The 22,403-nt window shown below is 32.0% G+C and overlaps 2 protein-coding genes and 1 long non-coding RNA gene across 7 annotated transcripts in view; 2 read left to right on the top strand and 1 right to left on the bottom strand.

Moving 5' to 3' along the window:
* The window catches only part of LOC132739930 (ras-associated and pleckstrin homology domains-containing protein 1-like), a 74,756-nt gene extending 63,690 nt beyond the window's left edge, over positions 1-11,066 (top strand). For all 4 annotated transcript variants that reach the window (XM_060727764.1, XM_060727765.1, XM_060727766.1 and 1 more), the window contains 3 exons: positions 2,174-2,284; positions 2,995-3,096; positions 8,106-11,066. In XM_060727764.1, the coding sequence (XP_060583747.1) occupies positions 2,174-2,284; positions 2,995-3,096; positions 8,106-10,427 (2,535 nt within the window). In that variant the 3' untranslated portion in view covers positions 10,428-11,066. The remainder of the gene's footprint in view (positions 1-2,173; positions 2,285-2,994; positions 3,097-8,105) is intronic.
* A 424-nt stretch (positions 11,067-11,490) lies between these two features.
* Positions 11,491-16,545, top strand: LOC132739929 (uncharacterized). Of its 2 annotated transcripts, none has more exons than XR_009627075.1 (2): positions 11,491-12,890; positions 13,443-16,545. It is a non-coding gene; the product is annotated as an uncharacterized LOC132739929 (long non-coding RNA). The 2 variants fall into 2 exon arrangements; XR_009627076.1 differs by having other exon boundaries at positions 12,963-16,545.
* A 2,253-nt stretch (positions 16,546-18,798) lies between these two features.
* On the bottom strand, positions 18,799-20,440 carry LOC132739919 (14-3-3 protein homolog). The gene is made up of 2 exons (XM_060727750.1): positions 19,716-20,440; positions 18,799-19,480 (listed from the first exon to the last, which is right to left on the bottom strand). The coding sequence occupies exons 1-2, from the start codon at positions 20,188-20,190 to the stop codon at positions 19,194-19,196; spliced, it is 762 nt and encodes a 253-aa protein (XP_060583733.1). The 5' UTR covers positions 20,191-20,440; the 3' UTR covers positions 18,799-19,193.
* Between the last annotated feature and the right edge of the window lie 1,963 nt (positions 20,441-22,403).

Raw genomic sequence — 22,403 nt, 5'->3', positions numbered from 1 at the left:
GATATAATTTCTGATTTGACCAACTTTCCTTGAGAAAATGTTAGGAAAATAAAGATGTTGTTGAGGAAAATAAAGATGTTGTTGTTGTTGTTGTTTTGTCTGGGGAGTATAGACAAAGTATATAAGATATATGGCTGCTTTGTTTGGGGTATTTATAAACTTGGAAACCTACTTTCTAATGATTTATTTGTCTGAACTTAACGAAGCGCTGTCTAATTTTACTTAGAAACTCGTTTGTGTCCTGAAGGAAATTGAACTTGTATTATTATACTACTTTAACTTAAACTAATTAGAATGTTGTAAGAATTCTAAAGTGATGACAGAAAGGCAATCAGAAAATTAAAAAGAATAATATTATATTTCATTCCTAAACTAAGCAGCTTTTAAATATTGCAGATAAATTTGAGTAAAAAATTGAAGATAGTAAATTATTTCAATGTGAAGAGGCAATTCAACTAGTAATGTAATGATCGCTAGCCGCATGGGTTCAACCCCGTCAGGGACAAATTGTTGTTTCCTTGAGCAAGAAACTTTACACTCATAGCTCAGTACCGGTTGGTTCCAGGAACGGATTCCAAAGTGTGTCTTTAAGCTTATAGCTTCCAACACAATGGAACTAAAATAAATTCTGTATAAACGAATTCAACTTCATTTTCACTTGTCTGATTGCTTGTTCCTTAAATCTTTCATTCATTTTATCATCCTCCTTTAATGATTATTGTATTATATTATATGTAAATACTAGTCTGTAAAGACAAAGTTCATTGTCTTCCAGTCTTTGATCTCTATAGACAACATATTTCTTCTTAAATGCTGTATTTTACTTTAATCATGACAAGTATAAATAATGACCACCAAGTATCAATAATGATCACCAAGTAAAGAAAATGATCCCCAACACTCTATAATAGAGAAAAATCAATAATAACACACTGTACCCTGGTCACAGGAGATTTGTCTAGCCATTTCCTTTTCTGTATTGTATGAACCAAAAATAGCAAGCAAGAAAATTAAAAGAGATTTTTCCATTAATTCCTCCGTTCTAAATTTAGATTATACTGATATCAGCCATTAGATATCTTTAATGACATTAATTGTTGGCATTTAGATCTAATTGGAAATTGCATATAGATTAATTCTGGATTTGTGACTTGGCAGTAGAACTGAAGCAAAAATTCCAGTATAAAAATCTGCTAGTCTGCTGTTTGTTGTGAGAAGTCAGTGTTAAAATGTAGCTATTGTTATTTCCTTTACAAAATTATACATTATAACAATAATGAAAATACTTCTAACATGAATGTTAGAAATAATATACATGTATGTTGAAGACTGGGGAATTGTTTTTCTGCAATATTTTTATTTACCATATCAAAGAATTTAAATACAAGACTGGGTAAAGATAAAATAGGTTGTGTGTTAGAATCCCTCAAGTTAGCATTAAATCTACCGTATATGACTGATTTTTGACTTGACTATTTGAAGAATAGGGAGAGCTATTGGACTCACCCTGCTCCAGCACTTCAGAAAAGAAAAGAATAAAAAATATAATGCAGTGTTTTACTGTTCAAGTTGAGTATTATGAACAAATACATACATCTGCTCCATGTTTAAGAGTAAAATGCCATGTAGTGTAGACAAAACAGATCAAATTTGTATAGACCATGATGAATTTTGTTTCAACACTTGTATTGTCAGTCAGTAAGCTCAGCCTCTATTCATAAATTCATGAAGGACTAGAGCTAGGGTTTGTTATGGATGCGTTATTTGTCAAGGGAATATAAATAATTCTATAATAAGTAAATAAGTATATCTAATGATAATTCAGAAATAATACATGAATATAACATTCAGTGTGTATATCATGTACTGCAGAAGCCATGTTCTCCATCTTTGATATATCTGATCGTTACACAGATCATCGACAGTATGCCTATACTTGCTGAACTGTATCTAAAGTTCTTACAATGTAGGTCAATATTATGCAAAAAACAAACAGACATTTCAGTGAAAGTAGCAAAACCATAGAGTTACTGTAAATTTCTCATTTCTAAACATTATCAGTTGAGGAACAATCAGCTGTTAAATGTCAAAGCCATTAAGTTAGGAAGAGAAGTTTTAAGAACATTTCTGGGAGAAGATTTACAAAATTGTAATATTTATGTATTTTTTTCAGTCACCGAAGGATTTGACATGTCTCGTGCAGTTTGAATTTGTAGAATTATATATTGGACTGCACTGGAAGAAGAAATATAATGCACCGACTGATTTCTGCTTTGCTTTGAAGGTAAGTGGGGGGAAATTGGTCTGGAAATGTTTCATAATGTATTTGCATAATATAGAACGCAGACAGTTTAAAGTCAGTTAATGGTTCTTTTAGTTTGTCAGTTTAAACATTGTAAAAAAAATCTTTTGACATATTAGATGAACTATATAACCATGCGTGATTGTAGAAGGGGACTAAATAGGTTAGCATTATTTTGCAGTCTATGCATCTCTTAGCCCCTGCAGGTGAGCCGGTTTTAACCCCTTGACTTGCATGGTTAGCAAAAATCATCTTTCCTGTTTGTGTGCCATATGACCTACACTGCGTTGGTGTGCTGTAAAACCAAACGAAACAAAAAGATGAAATTTAGCCTTTAAAGATTAAAAGTGTCACAGCCGTGAGAGGGGCAATTTGGTGCAAAATATATTTTGAATGGTCAAAGGGTCTACCAGATGCTTTTGAACATGTGTTTGAAATAGGGTCCCCAGAGGGCCTCAAATGTATTCTTTCATAAAAAAATCAGCTTTAATAGTCTATATTATCTTTATTCATGACAACTTTGACTGATTTGAAATTCAACAGAATGATAACTTTTTGTTTTCATTTTTATATCATTGTAATTTTGAATCATGCACATAGAATTCTTTAACTTAATTGAAATGCTTGTGTGGGTTTAATTATTTTCATTATTTTTGTAAAAGATGACATATTATTTTATGGAAATTTTGTAGCATCCACAAATTCAGAAGAAGACTTCCAAATTTATAAGATATTTGTGTGCTGAGAACAAAGCTGCTTTGGACCAATGGATCATGGGAATCAGAATTGCCAAGGTAAATAACTCTCAATGTAAAACAAATAGAAAGGGAGATAATCCTTAAGGTAACCTAGATATAATATTAAGCTGATCGGCCCTAAACCTAAACAGTAAGGAATAAAGTCAATGACATAATTATGTCAATATTCATAAGAAACCTGCTGTCTAGAGTCGGTTGCTTTGGTTTTAAGAACCAGTGTATTAAATGAGACAGTATTTTCTTTAAATGACATTGTTGTAACATCAGTAATTAAGATGAAGTGGTAATACAGTAAAATGTTTGCTAAGTTACAGCTTTAAACATAAAGAGGCTGAAAGGTTAATATAAGTGATATATGCATGTATATATAAATACTGGACTTTGAGCAGTAATGAACGAAAAAAAGTCAAGCACTTATTCCTCCATTGATGATCGTAAATATGAGATTGTTTATTTCTACAACAATGTTATAATTACAGTAAGTGGGTTGTAATGTTCTCACTTTAAGCTTTCCCTGATGTTATAGGGGGTTTAATCTATCTCACATAAACAATTATCATACATAGATACTGGAGACTGTATACATGAGTTAAAGTGCTTTCTCCTTTATACAATCAATTATTGAAATTATTGTCATAACATTGACAAAGATAATAAATGAATTATGTATGAGATGAAAGTCTGAATTGTCTTAGACTATATAAATAATGTAAATATAAAACTATTGTCTGATAGTTCTAGTAAGGATATGGCTATGTTATTGGTTGTAAAGATATTTTGACAGGTTATATGGCCCTATATAAACAATTGTTAACATAGATAATGCAAGCCACTAGGCAATGGTTATATTGCAAACAGCTGTTTTTATATGGCCATATAACCTGTCAAGAATCTTTGTAACAAATTTATAATACAGCAAACTTTATTTTTAAGAGAGGGAAAAAAAAAGATATTATTTCACAAATTGACATAACAATTATCCAATGAAAAGCAACACAGTTTAATAAAACTTTCCCACGACAGTTTTTCTCAATGAAATTTTATAAGTATTTCTGACCACAATAACAAGTTATCAAAACTGAAGTGTTTATTAAGATCACAGTTGATTAGATGAATTAATGTCAAGTAATGCACTTAAATTTTGTTTATTTTTGTTGTTGTTTACTTTACCCCTATGTGCAGTGAGGCAGTGCTCTATTTGTTGTGGTTAATATAATGTACCAAAATCAGAGTTCATCTGTAGATTTGATTATTTAGGGAAACAGTTGTATACCAAATAAGTTGAGTATATAACTAAATTTGGAAATAACTATTTATAAATAAAGTTATAATGTATTATTTCTTCCCTAAATAAGATGTAATTAGCAGTAAACAATAATTAACAAGTGAGAGATAGATAATAAACAACACATATTATCAATCCTTCTCTAGGGATGTATCTTCAAATATTTCTCAATTTTGAATTATTCCCATGCCCAAATTGGTATATTGAATAATAAGTCTTATGCCCTGCTTTGTATATTGAATAATAATTCCTATGCCCTGCTTAAATGTACATTGAGCAGCCCACTGAATAGTTGAATTGCCTTGAAATTTTCAAACTATAAAATTAATTTGGCCAACAATTCAACACATATGAGTTTGGTCAAACAATGCATATGCACAGGCTGGTTTGATTTTATATCACAGTGACATATAATTCTGTTGTAATTTTCATACATGATTTCCCCCCCACCAACCACACCCCAACCCTCTGCTTCCTCCCCCCTCCTCTAAAAAGCAAACAAAAACTCTTTACATCAAGAACATCATTTAATTTTATCAGTTAGTGAAATTTAGTAGCAAAACAGATTTTTTTCTTCTAAAAAACCAACATTTTTTAAAAGATCATTTGTATATTGATTATTAAGCTGTCATACAAAAATGTTTACCTGACCTAAGCACATTTATTTTGCTTGTATTTCCATTTAAAATGAAGAAAAGGGCATTGAAAATAAACACAAACTATTGATGCAGATAAAAAAAATTGTATAAGCATGCAATAGTATGCAAATAATACAGAAAGATCAACAAATAAAATCTGTTATAAAGTCAATAACAAAGAACATAATTTCTTTTCACAAAGGATGTTTAACTGTAAGATTATTATAAGATTACTAACACATAGACATATTGGATAAATATGATTTGTAAATAGCCCCCTTTGTTGTTAACCCCTTAAGCCAGTTAAGTGGTAGGGTAAGAGGTGCGGCTATTTTTAAGGTTGGATTTAAGATACAAAAGATTTAAAGGTGAGTCATACACATGTTTTTACGGCCAAGTTAAGCTTATAAAAAAGGTTATAAAAATGACTTGTTATTTCGTTTTTTTGTCTTTCAACTTGAATAGGTTTTATTGAGTAGGTCATGGCATTAAATATCAATGATTAATTTTATTTCGTTTTCACACTTGCATTGCTGGTGAATCAGTAGAATTTTGGATTTAATGTGTTAAGAAGATAAAAGTTACAAAGTTTTTGGAAATAATTAATTTAAAATTTAAAGGTTACTTAAAACTTGCTAGAATGAAGGTAATATTTTTTATTATTTTATATATCTTAAATTTTAATTTATTTTAAATTTTAATTTATTTATTTAATAATTATTTTCAGAAGTTTTCATGCTATAAATGTTGACCCTTAAAAAAATGTGAAATTTTAGTAAGATGAAAATTGAATTTTAAATGATTTAAATTTAAATTGGAAATTTGAATAAATAACATGAGATGCTTTGATAAAACCAAGGTACGATTTTAATTGTTACTTTGAAAATTGATAAGTATGCATAATTATGTTTACCTTTAAAAAAAAAAAAAAACATTGCCAGTAGAATTTAGAATTGGATATTACTTACAATATTAAAATGCTCATGGATCATGTAGAATTTTATTTCCTGTAATAAATTTAAACAGTCATAATAATTGATACACTTAAATTGAATAATATAGAATTTTGTTTTCTAAAAAATAAAATATTGAATGTTATAATTCTTTGGAAAAAAATCAATAATCAACATGGTGGTAGTAATTAAGAATTAAGAGCAAGTCAATAATTTATTAAAATATTGATTACGAAGTGAGCCCTTCTTACAAAATTATGTAAATTTTATCATATTAAAGGTTAAAATATTTGGAAATATTAAACTTCTTTTATATCTTCTAATGGGGGAAAATTGTTTTTGAAAAGCTTTCTTAAATGAAAATGTATGCAGAAATTAAAACAAGTTTCAACTTTGTACATTGAAGCTGAAATACAAGCACTTTAGTTAATTATATAGAGAACTAAAACAGTTAATTATAGATCTATTCAACTTGTAGGTATAAAGATACCTAGTTTATAGGTTCAAACATAGGAGGAATTATTTCATGTATGTCGGCTTAAAGAGATAAAATTATATTGTAAAAAGTTTATTTTAGAGTGGATTAAAATCAGTTAATAAATATGATATACTTTAATATTCAAATTTGATTTCTGGATGATATGGTATGTTTGAAAAAAGTTAAAAGATTTCAATTTTACCAACTGACCATTTTTCATTAGGATTTAACATGACTGTAGATATAGACCTATATATACATGTAGATTAGGGTAGACAAACCACATAGCATAAGACATTATTTTTTTAGGTATCAATGGCAACGTTTAGAAGAAGAAAACTTCTGTAAATAATTAATTACTCACTCAGTAATCAATTTAAATGGAATCAAGCTCTGGTAATAACATTGTTCTCAATCCATAGATTGTCATATATAAGAAAATGTTCCTAACATTTGGGAAAATCATCACAACAGCAAAACAACAATCAGAAATACTAACAGTTTTCTCCGAATGTTAAGAAATACAAAAATCAATCAATAATACTTATATGGTCTATTACCTCACGATATTTTCAGCTACTTTGGAAATAAAATATGCAATAAAACAATGAATTTATATTGAAAATTATAGAGACAGTTAAAGTAAAGTATTATAGGTTTTGTTTAAAATTGTCATTGGTATATAAGAAAACACACTTGTAACAGCATTAGAATAACTTGTCTTATGTCACAATTTTATCATGAAGTTTCTGAATTTCTTTAATAGACTTGTCCACCTTCCATATTTGGAATTGTCCATTGACAGTTTTAGGGAAATCAAGATGAAAAATTGAATTTTGGTCATTCAACAGTATAGAGCCTGGTCAGAGCGCACATATGTACAGACTGTGTGACCTGGCTGTATACTGAAGGCAACGGCTATTTTCTTTCAGTTCCAGCAGGTTAAGGGTTTAAATCTGTTACTTACCCCCTCTGTTTAGGTTCATATTGTATAATGAAGCTTTATTCTTAACAGTGAGATAGATTCAGGTCATTAAGTTCAGCTCAAGTGTCCAACTTTGTCTAAAATATTACACATGGTGTCTTCTAGAAAGTTTTAAGTTCTGCCTAGGTGGCTTTTATTTAAATATTGTATATTTGGATAGCAAAGGTCTTTCACAAAGAAATTTCCATTCGTGTATAATCATGTAAGCATGATAGTTTGCAAAAAAAAAAAAAAAATGATATGTAAAGATTTCAAAAAAAAAAAAATATTAAAGTAAAAATAAGTATATATGATTATGACAATAAAGAGGAAGTAAGGTCAGTATATAAATGTGTATCTATATATATAAGTGGTTTCCTGTTAAACATCAGCTTGTTAGTAATTCCTCTCTTCTTTAAACCTTTAATCTCTGCTCGTGACTGATGGAATATTGTTGTATATGAGAATAGAATTAATAAATACATTTGTTAATTGTTTATCTTTCATAACCATTTCATATATATATAGCAGGAAAAATATTCTTGACATGTGTAGCACATATGCTATTGTTTAAATGATTACATTTCTTCTTTTTTTTTCTCATGAGTGCAAAGCTTATGAAAGTTTTATTGAATAGACATTTCAGTTCATTTTGTTTAGTTTTGTAGTGATCATACATTTTGATTGACAGAAAAAACTAATGCGTTTTTTGTTTATTTGATTTCAGTTTGGAAAACAACTTTTGACCAATTACCAGAGTTTAGAGAGAGAAATTCTAACTTGGGATACTCGTGATTTACGGACAAGTATTTCTGATCAAAAGGACGCTGCGGAGGCTTTCGCCGGACTTAATCAACAAGGCGACCTGACTGATAGTCGTATGTCAATGCCCGAACCTGGTTCCCGGCATTCTATAGTTAATGTAAAAAATTCTATGTTAGTTTGTGAATCATCTACAGGTTCAGTTACACATAATGTTACGTGCTTAGAAATAGACAAAGTGGATAAATTACCAGAAAGAAAGTTGTCATTAACTGGCGCACAAATTAGTGAACCAATACGAATTGAGAAAGCTCCGGTTAAAAGAGTTTCTTTTAGTAATACACATAGTGTTATCCATGATTCCGGTGAGGAGGTGTTACCGGTACGTCATCGCGATTCAATAACAAGTGCTTCCACGGATTCTAGCGAGGATTCTGTATCGAGTGGTGAAGGCAGATGTGGCGCGATGTCAACACATAGAAGTAGTAAATTACGTGCTAAACTTCCGGTTACCACCGGAACTACCAAACATTTGTCGGAAATGGTGCAAACCTCGTTAGATGGAGGCAGTATAGGTTCTATGGATAGTGCGACAGATGAATGGAGACAAAGTGTTACAAGTCCGAATCAAAAAGAAATCGCAGAGCGGCGAAAGAGTGCTCCACTTTGTGGAGACATATATTCAGATCGAAGGTCAGAAGGTCATGTTAAAGATCATAGGTCAATGTCACAAACAATTCCATATGATCAGCTTCCTATGTCACCTTGTTCACCTGTGACATCTAACCAGTTTCAGTTTAAGGGATCAAAAGGCATCATGTCTCCTCCTCCCCAGAAAGGATCTAGAACACACTCAAGGTGTTCTTCAATATCATCTGTTGATTCCTCAGACTCATACCAAGGTTATATTACCAGTCCAACAACTGCCATACCTAGTGGAGATAGTTTATATATAGATCACAGTCAGTCTCCATGGTCAAAACCTGAGGAAAATCAAAAAATTCAAGGTCAATCTCCTAAACAAGGGCCTCCAACAGCCCAGAAGCCTGCTAGTATTAAAAAGGGGAGACCTCATTCAGCCCCCTCTTCTGGCCCTTTAGAAATGGGACATAGACGAAATACATCAAAATCTAGTTTAGAATCTGTGGAAGAAATTCCAAAAGAAATGGAATATCAAGGTAGTTTAGGACCAATACCAGTGTCATCTCCGATTCCTCCTAGAAATGTAGGACCGTCCCCTCCTATCCCTCATTATAATCAAAGTAGGACTCAGTCTCAGCCCAACACTCCCACGGTGCAACAGTCAGCACCCAAGTACCCAAATCAGCATCCTAGGGTGGATCTTACCCAGGCCAACATGACAAAGGGGACACATTCTGCCCCTGCAACTCCCCAGCCAGCTTCTCCAGTACCCACAAGTGCTATTGGGTGTCTTTCCCCTCGTTTATCTGGCCATCGAAGCTCTATTCCCAAACCTGTGGCTCCACCTATGGTCCCAGTTACAAACCCTAACCCTCCACCCCTTGTTCCCCCTGTCCCTAGAAATCCAACAACTACAGTTAAAACACATAAGAAGAGACCTTCAGGCGGGAATATTGTTGTCAATGGCAACCAAGTAATGACGGGGTCGCTGGGTGCACCAGACATTGTTGCTACACAGAGGTCAAATCAAGTGATGACTTCAGAATCTCAAGGTAATAATGCGAATAACAATGAAGATAAAAACTATGCATCTCTACCATTTATGGCTGAATTAAACCAGCATATGCATCCGTCTCACATTAATAGTCCCGAGACATTACCACAGCAGACGGAAAATAGAATTCCACCTCAAACATTGCCAAAACCAAGTGACCAAAGAGTGAACGGAAATATAAGTGCTTGCCAAATGGATTATAATAGTAGTTCATATCCGTATTGTTACGCTTCTCATCAAACTGATACTGCGAACAAATCTTCATCGTCATCACAACATGGTAAAAAAAATATGCCGCCACCACCACCAAAACGAAGTCAAAACACAAAGTTATCAACATCTATGAACTCACAAAATAATTCAGTAGACATTTCCAACGTGCCAAACGAAGAAGATCATATAGACCCTATTTATGATAATTGTGAAGGTATTTTAGATATTTCTGACCTTCCGCCTCCACCACCCGAACTTTTAGAGGACTTTGCTGGTGAAGGTCAGTGTCAAGAGGAGGGTCAAAGGTCAGGGAGGGTTAAAGCTCCGCCTCCACCCCCGCCCCCTAAAAGAAACAAAGAAACTCATCTAACTTCCTAGTCATGAGTGTTGTGATAGAGTTATAGCCCCTTTTTCTACAAATTTTTGAAATGTTTTTTTCTTTACATTATCTTTATTTTTATTTTGCTGATATTGTGTATAATTATTCACAAATTCTCATTGTCACAATGTATTTGAAGTTCTAGTTTTGTTGGCTAATTTTGTATTTGTGAGGATTACTGTTGGATTAATTTTTAGAAGATTTAAGATATAACTGTTATAAATTGCTGGTTAATTTGATCAAGTTAAAACAAAATGTTTAATTGATATTTTAATTTAGATTTTAAGTATATTCTTGTGAAACAAGAAAGACTGTTAGCTTGAAATAAAGCATGATTGTAGGTTTTTAAATACAAGCTGAACCTTGTTTTCGGGGATTTTTTCTTTTCATTTTCTAATAAATTTTAGGACTACGTTAGCTAAGGTACATGGGACAGGGATGTTAAAGTACTGTTATATCTGTAATTGCATTTATGTAGGATGATATATGTGGGCATTTGTTAGGGAAGTTAATTTGAATATTAATCTTTCCCTTGCTGAAACTGAAAGTAAATTGACATTACCATGGGTGTAGAACTGGCCCGTCATTATATTCATGTTGTATGGCCAGGAGATGTACTAATTGTAGCTTTTTATTATTGACTGTTACAAATTCAAATCAGGGCAAATTCTGTAAGTGAAGGATTAATATGGACTCCCTTAATAATTGCAGTGATTTCAGTATATTAATCATTCCTTGCTGAAATAAAGTAAATTGAAATTAACCATGGTTAGAACTGGGTTATTTCAGTACAGGAGTGTACTAATTTAGTTTTATTATTGACTGTTACAATTCAAATCAGGAATTCTTAAGGAGATTATATGGACTCCCTTAAAATCAGTGATTTTCAGTAGATAAATTAATATACATGTAATGTCCTTGAGCTATTTAGAAGAAAGGGTAAAAGTTTTGATTTTGCTAGAAACCAGTTTTTCCTTAACTTAATTTTATTTTATTATAGTACAAGTCATGCGCTTTTAATTTCCCTTTTATTTTATATTTGAATTAATTTGAAAATCAAAATATTTTTACAAGTTTTGTAAAATCGATATATCTTTTACATGATTTTAAGTGACGAAAACAAAATCATTCATCATTCAGTACATCACACACAAACGTTTACAAATATTTTAATTTCAAAACTTAGAGTGCCCACCTTTAAGGAGGATAATCAAAACATCATTTAATTTCATTGAAATATGTCACACTTATGTCCCAAAATTTGTATTTACATATTTTATAGATTGATAGAAAAATACTCAAGTAAATGATAAAATCAGCTGATCATCTTCCATGTTTTGGTTATTTTGTTCTTAAAAGTATATTTTCCCAACTTAATCATAATCAAGTCTACCCAGTCAATAAGAAACTTGACACATAATTTTTAACAAAGGGCCAATCTCTGAAATATTTCATTACTTTTCCATTTGTTAGTTATGAAAACATTGAAGGAATGTTTGTAATATATAACAGATTTTGACAACATTAAGTTCTGCTTGATCATATTTTAAACATTGTGCATTTGATTGGCTCATATCAAATTTAAATATTTGAAATTAACCAATGGTAGTTACTTTAGAAAATGGTACTCATTCTTTATTTTAATACATATATCAAACCAGGTTAAAAATTTACACACAGTCCAGTATTTTGTATTTGTGCCATAAGTTGATTTTAGCTTTGTATTCTTATGAGATCATAGCTCGAAAGTGCAATAACATCCTTTGTGTATATACATGTATAATCTCATATTTTACCCATATTTGTGAATAAATTGCTGAATTTTTATTCTATTTGGTTAGTGGTGTTTATAAGTATTAAGGTACAAGGAAATCTACAGTGGGTCCTTTGCAGAATGTCCTTTTGTAGAGCAAAAGTCTAAGAACTGTATTATTTCTTCCCAAGATTAAAGTTTACAATGAACTTAACCTGTCTAGAGCAATTCACTCCGTAAAAGTTTGGTCTCCCAGAGGGTGTTGCACTGCAGAGGTTGTAATCTGTTAAGTTTAAAGATAAATCTGAATGTTATACAGATAAACAGTTCCATTCTGACCAAACATTACACCTCATTGTGTTAATGAATGAAACATTCTGACCAAACATTACACCTCATTGTGTTAATGAATGAAACATTCTAACCAAACATTACACCTCATTGTGTTAATGAATGAAGCATTCTGACCAAACATTACACCACATTGTGTTAATGAATGAAACATTCAAATAGAATGACAATTCAGCAATTAGATTAACCCTAAATCTGCAGAATTTGTGTATTGAATAACCTACCATTGAATTAAGAACAGTCCATTCAAAGTTTAAGGGATTTAAATATCAAAACACAGTCATGAGTTACTTATAGTGTAGAGTATGGTCGGATTCCATAAACATGCCAGCTGACCTAACTATACTGGTTCTAGCTGGTTAATCACTACCGGTTCTAGCTGGTTAATCACTACCGGTTCTAGTAGGGTTATCACTTCTGTTTCTAGTAGGTTAATCACTTCCAGATCTAGTAGGTTTATCACTTCCAGATCTAGTAGGTTTATCCCTTCCAGATCTAGTAGGTTAATCACTTCCAGATCTAGTAGGTTTATCACTTCTGTTTCTAGTAGGTTTATCACTTCCAGATCTAGTAGGTTTATCACTTCCAGATCTAGTAGGTTTATCACTTCCAGATCTAGTAGGTTTATCACTTCCAGATCTAGTAGGTTTATCACTTCCAGATCTAGTATGTTTATCACTTCCGGTTCTAGTAGGTTAATCACTTCCAGATCTAGTAGGTTTATCACTTCTGTTTCTAGTAGGTTTATCACTTCCAGATCTAGTAGGTTTATCACTTCTGTTTCTAGTAGGTTTATCACTTCCAGATCTAGTAGGTTTATCACTTCCAGATCTAGTAGGTTAATCACTTCCAGATCTAGTAGGTTTATCACTTCCAGATCTAGTAGGTTTATCACTTCCAGATCTAGTAGGTTTATCACTTCCGGTTCTAGTAGGTTTATCACTTCCAGTTCTAGTAGGTTTATCACTTCCAGATCTAGTAGGTTTATCACTTCCAGATCTTGTAGGTTTATCACTTCCAGATCTAGTAGGTTTATCACTTTCAGATCTAGTAGGTTTATCACTTCCAGATCTAGTAGGTTTATCACTTCCAGATCTAGTAGGTTTATCACTTCCGGTTCTTGTAGGTTTATCACTTCCAGATCTAGTAGGTTTATCACTTCCAGATCTAGTAGGTTTATCACTTCCAGATCTAGTAGGTTTATCACCTCCAGATCTAGTAGGTATATCACTTCCAGATCTAGTAGGTACATCACTTCCAGATCTAGTAGGTTTATCACCTCCAGATCTAGTAGGTTTATCACTTCCAGATCTAGTAGGTATATCACTTCCAGATCTAGTAGGTTTATCACCTCCAGATCTAGTATTTTTATCACTTCCAGATCTAACTGGTTAATCTGCCAGTTAATCACTTACAGTTCTAGGAGGTTAATCACACACGGTTCTGGCAGGTTTATTACTTCTGGTTGTAGGAGGTTTATCATTTCCGGTTCAGGTAGGTTAATCATTTCCGGTTCTGGCAGGTTTAGGGGTGAGATTTATCCATTTTTATCACCATCATTCACATAGATCAGTATTTACAACATTTTTTTAAAATCATAGTTTGGAAAAACGATATATGTACAGTGTATAAAAAATCTTTGATGAAGATCTAGTCAGGTGTGAGTGTCAATTTTTAACGAATATATGTTGATATTTTATAAATTAAATAAAAATGTAAAGTATGATTTCTGTAGAATTTATACTAGAATGCTTCTACATTTTATTTTGGTGAAAAGAAAAGCTATTGTATAATAAAGTTTGTTGGACAGTTTGTTGATTTTGTAATTTCAAATCTCTGAAAAAACTTAACTGGTAAACTGTCATTTTGAATTTTATAGCAGGTCTGTTTTATTTTGTGATAAATGCAGAAACAAAATTTTAAATGTTAAAATGTTCAAAATATTATATGAAGGATGATGTTTTATTAAGAAGGAAGCTCACTGTTCATGATTGAGTTACTTAGTTGCTAGTTGTTTATTGCTGAACTTTACAACAATAATTTGAGATAAAAGATTGGTTTTTAACATTTTTTTTCCTTTTAAATTAATGTTTTGCTTACTTGATGTACTTTACTTTTGATTTTAGGGAAATTAGGTAAATTTTATTATTATAATGCTTATACCCCCATCACATAAATATGGAGGGGGTTTACTGGAATCACTTTGTCATGTATGTTAGTCCGTCCATCCGTCTTAGTGTGTCCACTCTGTAAATCCTATATCCTTTGAAAGACTCTTTTCAAATTGGGGCTGAAATGTTCACCTCATCAAGGGGAGGTCCAAGGTAAGGTCACCCTTGAAGGTCAAATGTCAGACAGTTTATGTTATAAAATTCCATAACCTTTGAAGGTCTTTCTTCAAACAAGGCTCAGACATTCACCTTAAGAAGGAGATGTGCTTAAAGAATGACACCCTTGTGCACTCATTTTAGGTCAAAGACACATACGAGTATGAAGGTCAAATATTAGGAAATTTTGTGTCCTTGCTATCAATTCTTTACTTCTTGGACTTTTCTTTAAACTAAGTTTAAATGGTCACATTCAATACAAAATGATATTGGACTATATAAAATCAGACATCATAGAGATTGTGGGGGTATCGGTCATTCCTGTGACAGCTCTTGTTTATTTAGTGCTTACTAAAAACAGTTTAAAGATACTTTTTAATGATTTGTTTGAACAACTTCATTCAAAAAATTTGTTTCAGTTGTTTTAAAAATTTATCTGTAATAGCTTAATTACATAATGCATTATTTTTAATTCTTTTATATTTGAAAAAAAGTTCAAAATTTTGAAAGTTATAGATTTTTTATGATTTCTTTTATCTCAAAAGCTGGGGGCTTGCACTGTTAATGATATATGTTAAAGTATACAATGTATAAGATTTTGCTATATAAAGTTTGGTTTTATTTTGTAATTTTGGATGAAGACTTGTAAATTAATGATGTACTGATCAGTTTTGTTGTTTTGTTTAAACTAGCTATAAAATAGCATAGACTTAAGTTAACATTGTTTATACGAGCAGAATTAATTTTCAAATGTTTTATGTATGAGTTATATTTGCAACTTTACTTAATAGCTAAATATATCAATGTCAATAAGAGATCAAAATATGTTCATTTGAAATATTTAAATAGTGAAAAACCCAACGAATAGATCAAAATAAAAACCTAACAAAATGTTAGGTATAAAAAGATTTGATAGATATAATTATATTTCAATGATAATTTTTCACTGTACATTGTTTATAAAATATTTATAAGGAGATATTATCTGTCATACTGTAAATTTCAATCAAGCTGTTAAATTGCTGTAAGCACATCAGCATGTACATTGTAACAAACATATGTTATATAAATCAGTTTCTGACTAGAATATACCATATGTTACCATAGTAATACTTTGCATCTCTAAGTCTTGCAACTTAACATCTAATCAAGTATACAAATATCAAGGTTTAATCATGTAATAGAAGAAAGCTCTATATTTAAAAGATATTTCAAATAAGTAATAATAAACATAATAATTAAACCTGTTCGCTTTTTGTTATAGTAAGTAAAATTCTTTAAATTGGAGTGTACATTTGTTAATACAACAAACAGGTGACTTCTAATGAATGTTAAACAAGTATTATGTTAAGTTAAAGATCTGGGAAAACTTATTGACTTCCCAGGAGGGATTCAGACTGTTTCTATATATTGATGTTTGACTTTGTATAGAATATACATTATCAACAAAAATAATGATAAGTTGCTAGACATTAAACATAATAGTATAATATTCATTACAGAAAGTATATGTTGACATGATGACTGTATAGTTATATAGAAGCCTTTTTGATATTTATTTTGCATAGATGAATTCCAATACAATGGTTTGTTGGTAATAAGGTATTTGAAATTTGTATAAATGTTGTTTAAAGAAGATACTTTACGATTGATAAATGAAAAATAAAGTGAAATAATTTCATGAAATATGGGTTTGTTATTGATTTTAGCTGAATTATACACAAGGTTAGCTTTTAAAAAAGCTAGTAGCGACTCGCTTCGTAATTTTTTTTCCAGGGGGTGTGTTTAAATGTAAAAATGACAGTTCTGTTAGCTGAAGAGACTTGAGCAAACATCAAAATAAAAGTGACATAAAGTTATGGAAGCCAGTTCTCTCAGTTTAACAAAGAGGAATATGAGTATATATGAAGATGCATGTAAACAGATAGAATGAAGCCCCTATGTCTATGCACATTTACTATATGGCCTGTTGACCTTGCTTCCGAGGGATCACTTTGCTTCCAGATTTTTGACCAAATAAATGTTAGATAGGTAGAATTCATAAATATGTATCTTTATACGAAGTTAAGTTGTAATATGATATTTAGTATTGGAATGAGTGACAGACATAAGTCCTAAAGTATACACAAGTTGTCAATCAATTCAGCCAGAAAAGCCGGGATCCTATTAAAGATATAGGGATCCCGGAAATTGACTAGTCTAAGATGTTTTTCAGATAAGCCGGGATCCTATTAAAACATATAGGGATCCCGGGAATTGAGCAGTTCAAGAATATAGTTTTCAGAAAAGCCGGGATCGTATTAAAATATAAAGAGATCCCAGGAATTGGCCAGTTCAAGAATATAGTTTTCAGAAAAGCTGGGATCGCATTAAAACATAAAGGGATCCCGGGATTTGACCAATTCAAGTATGTAGTCATTGATTTTTCCAATTAATTAGGCATATAATTATAAGTATTGTGATTTCCGCATTTTAAGTGTCTTAATAAATAGCCGTATATATATTTATATCCTAAGTTAAATTAATTTAACGTTCATTACATACAATAAAAAAACTTTACGTTTAATGACCTTTCATTGCGACAATTATCAACACAAATATAGTTTATTAGTTTTTCCTCTATATCTTATACGATCCCGGATCCCGGCCAGTCCGGGCATCCCGGATCCCGGCCAGTAAAAACATACACTAAATACCGGAAAGGATACAATGACCGGAAAAAAAGGAAAAAGAAAAAAATGCACATAACCAGATGTTCACTTATGTTTATTAATTAACCAAACGAATACATACTACAGAGAAAACAGGTGAAATCGCTAAACAAAGTCAGTGTAAATATGATTTATTGAAAAGAATTCATGAAAACAAACATTTTAATCATCCTTATATCTTTGCGCTCAAAATATTTCTTGCTGCTTTTTAAAAATGGCGTGAAAATTGAAGGTTTTTTGACGCTATGTAAGATTAAATTTGATTGGCTAAATAATTTTGGATCCTAGCCCTGATAGATAAATTTTGAAGAAAGCTGGAAGCCAAGCTTCGATTAAATTTTTGGATGGATTCGGAGTTTTAGGTTGTTTCTCAGTAAAATCCTAACGTAATACCGGCTCGCCGTGGCGAGCCGGCATAAAATGGCTGCATGCAGAGCTACCGTACTGACATGAATGCCTCAGTGTCCAAGCTGGGACTTAAAATTTTTAAATCCCAGGTCTAGGTCTAGATTCCTGATATAACTAAGTTTTTGAACATTAAAATATGTTTGACTGTATCAACGTTATAATTTAATAGTTTATAACTTTAGTTCAAGCACGGATTTAAATTACAGTCAATTAAAGTCCGTGGTTCAAGTCCCAGGTCCAAGTCTATAATTCTGATATAACTCATTTTTGAGCATTAAAATATATTTTACTACATCATAGTTATAATTTATGGGGTTTACTTTAAACTTCAAATATTTGTTCTTTATTATCACTCAAAGTTTATAACTATGTAATGTATTTGTTCTTTATTATCATTCAAAGTTTATAACTATGTAATCTTTATTTCATGTATTATCTCCCTTTTAAAAGTTAGAATAATTCAATACATACATATATACCAAGAAGATATATCATTTTCCAGGCAGCTAAAAACTGTATTAATAAACTCCATAAATGAATATCTTTTAATGGAAAGTGATTACTAAGTTAACATGGAGATTTAAGCGGTAACGTCCACCCACGGGGAGGTCAGATTAGTAATCCATGGGTGGCTGTATATTTACTGTCATAAAAAAAATCATGTCAAATTGTTAAAGTTGCTCAGATTGAGCGAGCTATCCGGCTAGTTTATGTAATGTCGTATGTCCCGCACTGGTCTTAAATAATAACCAAATTGAAACCTTTGGTATCCACCATCAGTGATGACGAATTTCAGCAACAACAAAAAAATACACTGGTATTAAAAGGAGTACGATGCGGTATATGTACAAAACAATATTCAGAAGGGAGTAATAAATATATAATTAATATCTATCACAACAAATGAACAATTCGAATACACTGTCAGTCACATTGAAGAGACTTGTAGTTCTGACACGCTAGACAAGTCTAAGTCTAGTTATTCGAAGTTTTAAACACGTGGGAAAAGTCCGTGAGAACAGGCCGACTCATATATTGTATCTCAGACACTTAAACAAGCACACATTTTCTCAAAAGTATGTTGATACATACTATAACAAGTCTTACTGCTAAAGTCCTTTAAAGTAATGTATATTTTGAAAGTCACGGATTTAAAGCCGTGTTAAGAATAAATCGGAAAATTAAGACTTAAATGTAAATTGCTTATATTGCTTTTTAGAACTCTTTTGATGGAGTTTTTAAATCGCCTAGCTCCAGTGACCAAACATTAATATTTTCATGTAATAGTTTTAATAGATATGCACATTCGCTATAGCGCGATTCATCAACTTCCCGAACGCTTTCAAGTTCATCCAGTGCCTCGTCATAGAAACGCTTGGCATGGTCACGTGCCTCCTTGGTGATTCCAAGCATTTCCTTCATAAACACGGAGTAATTCATAGCGAGTCCAATACGAAGCGGATGGGTAGCGGCCAAACCATTCTGTGAAACCTCTGTCGCACCTGAAATTTAAGTTATATCTCTTATTCCCTGTAAGTATCAAATCGCATGAACTTAATTTTAATATACATGTACAATACCATTTTAGAACGATATTCAAATATGTATTAAAAAGGATCTAGAATCAGGGTCAATGACTCTGCTAGAATGTATAACTGACCTATCTTAATATTGATACAATGCCTTCATTTTTCTTCATTGATAAATTCGAAAAATAAAACCTCGCTTTTCAATTACCTGCGTAATTTTCTTTCGCTTTTTCAATGTAATCAGCCGACTTCTGCTCATCTTCCTCCACTTCCGCTAAATACCGGAAGTAGTCAGCCTTCATTTTATGATAGAAAATATCATCAATCGGTTCCTTTACGGCAGGCAATAGTTTTGAATCTAACATCCAAATAAGGTCATTGCACAAAAACTCCAATTCGCTTAAAATATTTGCTTTGTAATCATGAAATTCTTTTGTTCTAGAGGGATTCACTATTTTTGTTGAAGAAAAAATCTTTTGAAGTGATTTTAAAGCCCTGCGACGAACGCCAACCTCATTTTTGAAGGCTACAGCCAGTAGATTTCTTTCATCTTCAGTGAGACAATTGTTTTTAGGTAAAGCTGTCACCATATCTCGGACGTCTTCAACCATTTCGTCATATCGTCCCGCCGCTTCACTCAGCTGTGCTTTGACCACATAAGAATCTCTCCCTTTAGCAGGCATGGTTTTACATACACAGCAAAGTATATACAGTATAACAGTCAAAACGATATTATAAAACAAACCCGTTTAAAAAGTAAATAACTGATTAATGCACACTTATTTTTCAAGATTTAAATAATTGAATCCTTATATCCATGAATACAAATTAAAACATCAGATATCACTTATTACGTATTTCACACAGCTTGTCCTATATGCATATTATCTTGATGTTCAGTAGTAGGTACAGAAATACGTTTCCAATTTGGATGAAATTTGTTTACTTTCCATTCAATATTCAATTTGAATGGGAAATACGTATTGGGTATAGACGGGTGTATATTGATTTTTAAGAATATTTCTATCGTATTGAAAAGCAAAAATTTGAAACGTATTAATAGAAAAGAATGACTTTTATAAATTAATCTATTCATAGCTTTCATCTCATTCACTGAAATATTGAAAACGTAAAATGACATCGGACATGAAATATCATTGTTAGTTTCGCAGACGACATGTTATCAGAGCAATCGGAATATCTTGGCTATTATCAATAAGTCTTTATCCGAAGTCTGACGGAAAGGGCCGAAAAGTTGTGATTGGTTATCAGAGGACATTAAGAGCACGTGACTCCATGATAATGTCGACGTCTGTGATTCTAGCATTCTATGTTGTATTTGTAAGGCTATACGCACAGCGCACTAAGATAATGACGTCAATTGTTACGTCAAATTACCAGACCTCAAGTCAATTAACGCTGAGTGCTGTGCGCTTTCTACCAATAAGTAAGCTAATGTTCCATTTACATTAAAAATCTCCATCAGTTTTTAATTTTAATAATTCAGACGCCCTCCTGTACCCGTGGGCTCACCCGAATACCCCATTACATGCATGATTTATAATGCACTCCTGGTTGGTTAAAAAAAAAAACACGTTATTGGTTTTGTGTTTTATACATTAAAAGGTACTGTCTCACAGTTTCATACTTTATATGTCATTTGAATATGTTGCTACATTACATGCATAACAGATATATTAAATCCTGACAGTCTTTGTGTTTGTAAAGGATTTATACTCTTTGTTTCTGCAATTAGTTTACCTGTTATAGGTCACCCTTTCCTTCGATAACAGAACGGTAGAATAGCGTTCAACCTCACGCGCGAAAACCACCGACGTCAATTTGTGCATTCTAGTTTAAAGACTATGGGAAAATGCGCCATCATAAATTTTTGAAACGTTATAGCCGGAAAAAAGTTGAACATGGCGAATTTAATGTTTCGTCTGTCATACGTCAGTCAGTTTCAATTCGTTTACCAATCACAAAACATTCGTATGTTAGTATAAGAGATTACAAGCTGCCGTCTTATGATTAGCGGATATCCAACAAATGAATTACATGACGGTTGAAAATGGTTTACGTGCATACGATTGTACACGAATCATTACGAAAGGTAACTTTAAGATTTTCGTCCTTTTCAGAAATGAACAGATTTGGACTTATCAGTATAATATTAACGAATTCTCTCAAGCGTCTTCACCAATAACTCTTTTTGACGAGGATACGTTGAAGGTCTCTTTCAGATTTTTTGATACTGACGATACTATCCGCTTGGAAGCTTTCGTCCATCTACGGTAAATACAAGGCCAGGGTCATTGATCATTTGGAAAAATGAATATAGGGTCGGTGAAGACGGAGCTTCCTGCTTCAGTAGTACCCGTGAATCATTTTGTCAGCTTATTGTTTAGACACACACTAGCAACAGATCTCGGATAAATGCTCTTAATGGTTGTGATCATTTTCCCGTCATTTTACAATGTACATGTAGTATCAATTTGTATAACAGCATATCAATGCCGATAAAATCAAAACAATTGCGAAAGGCAATAAAGGATGCAAATACTGTATTACTGGTGAGAATTACGTAATATACTATTTAACGAAAAGCCGCGTTATGTTGGATATGTATAAGGAATGAGCTAACATAATAAATAAGCTTTTAAATATTCGAACCGCGGAACGGTATTCCAAGGTCCTGGGTTCTAGTCCAGGTCCAATCAGACGGCAGTTACCTCTGGTTTCTGTACCATTAAAATAAAGACGCATACAAGTTTGTGAGGTATGACCTTTTAATTATATCGGTTCATCAAACTTTGGAAAGCAATTACAACAAATAATTCCCCTGCGTTAAATTTCAACTAAATTTCATTAACCACTTTATCCAATTTTCAGACTG

This window comes from Ruditapes philippinarum, unplaced genomic scaffold, assembly GCF_026571515.1.
Source record: "Ruditapes philippinarum isolate M1 unplaced genomic scaffold, ASM2657151v2 ctg1040_1_1_1_1, whole genome shotgun sequence".
Classification (NCBI taxonomy): Eukaryota; Metazoa; Mollusca; class Bivalvia; order Venerida; family Veneridae; genus Ruditapes; species Ruditapes philippinarum.
This window is presented reverse-complemented; position numbering and strand designations above follow the sequence as displayed.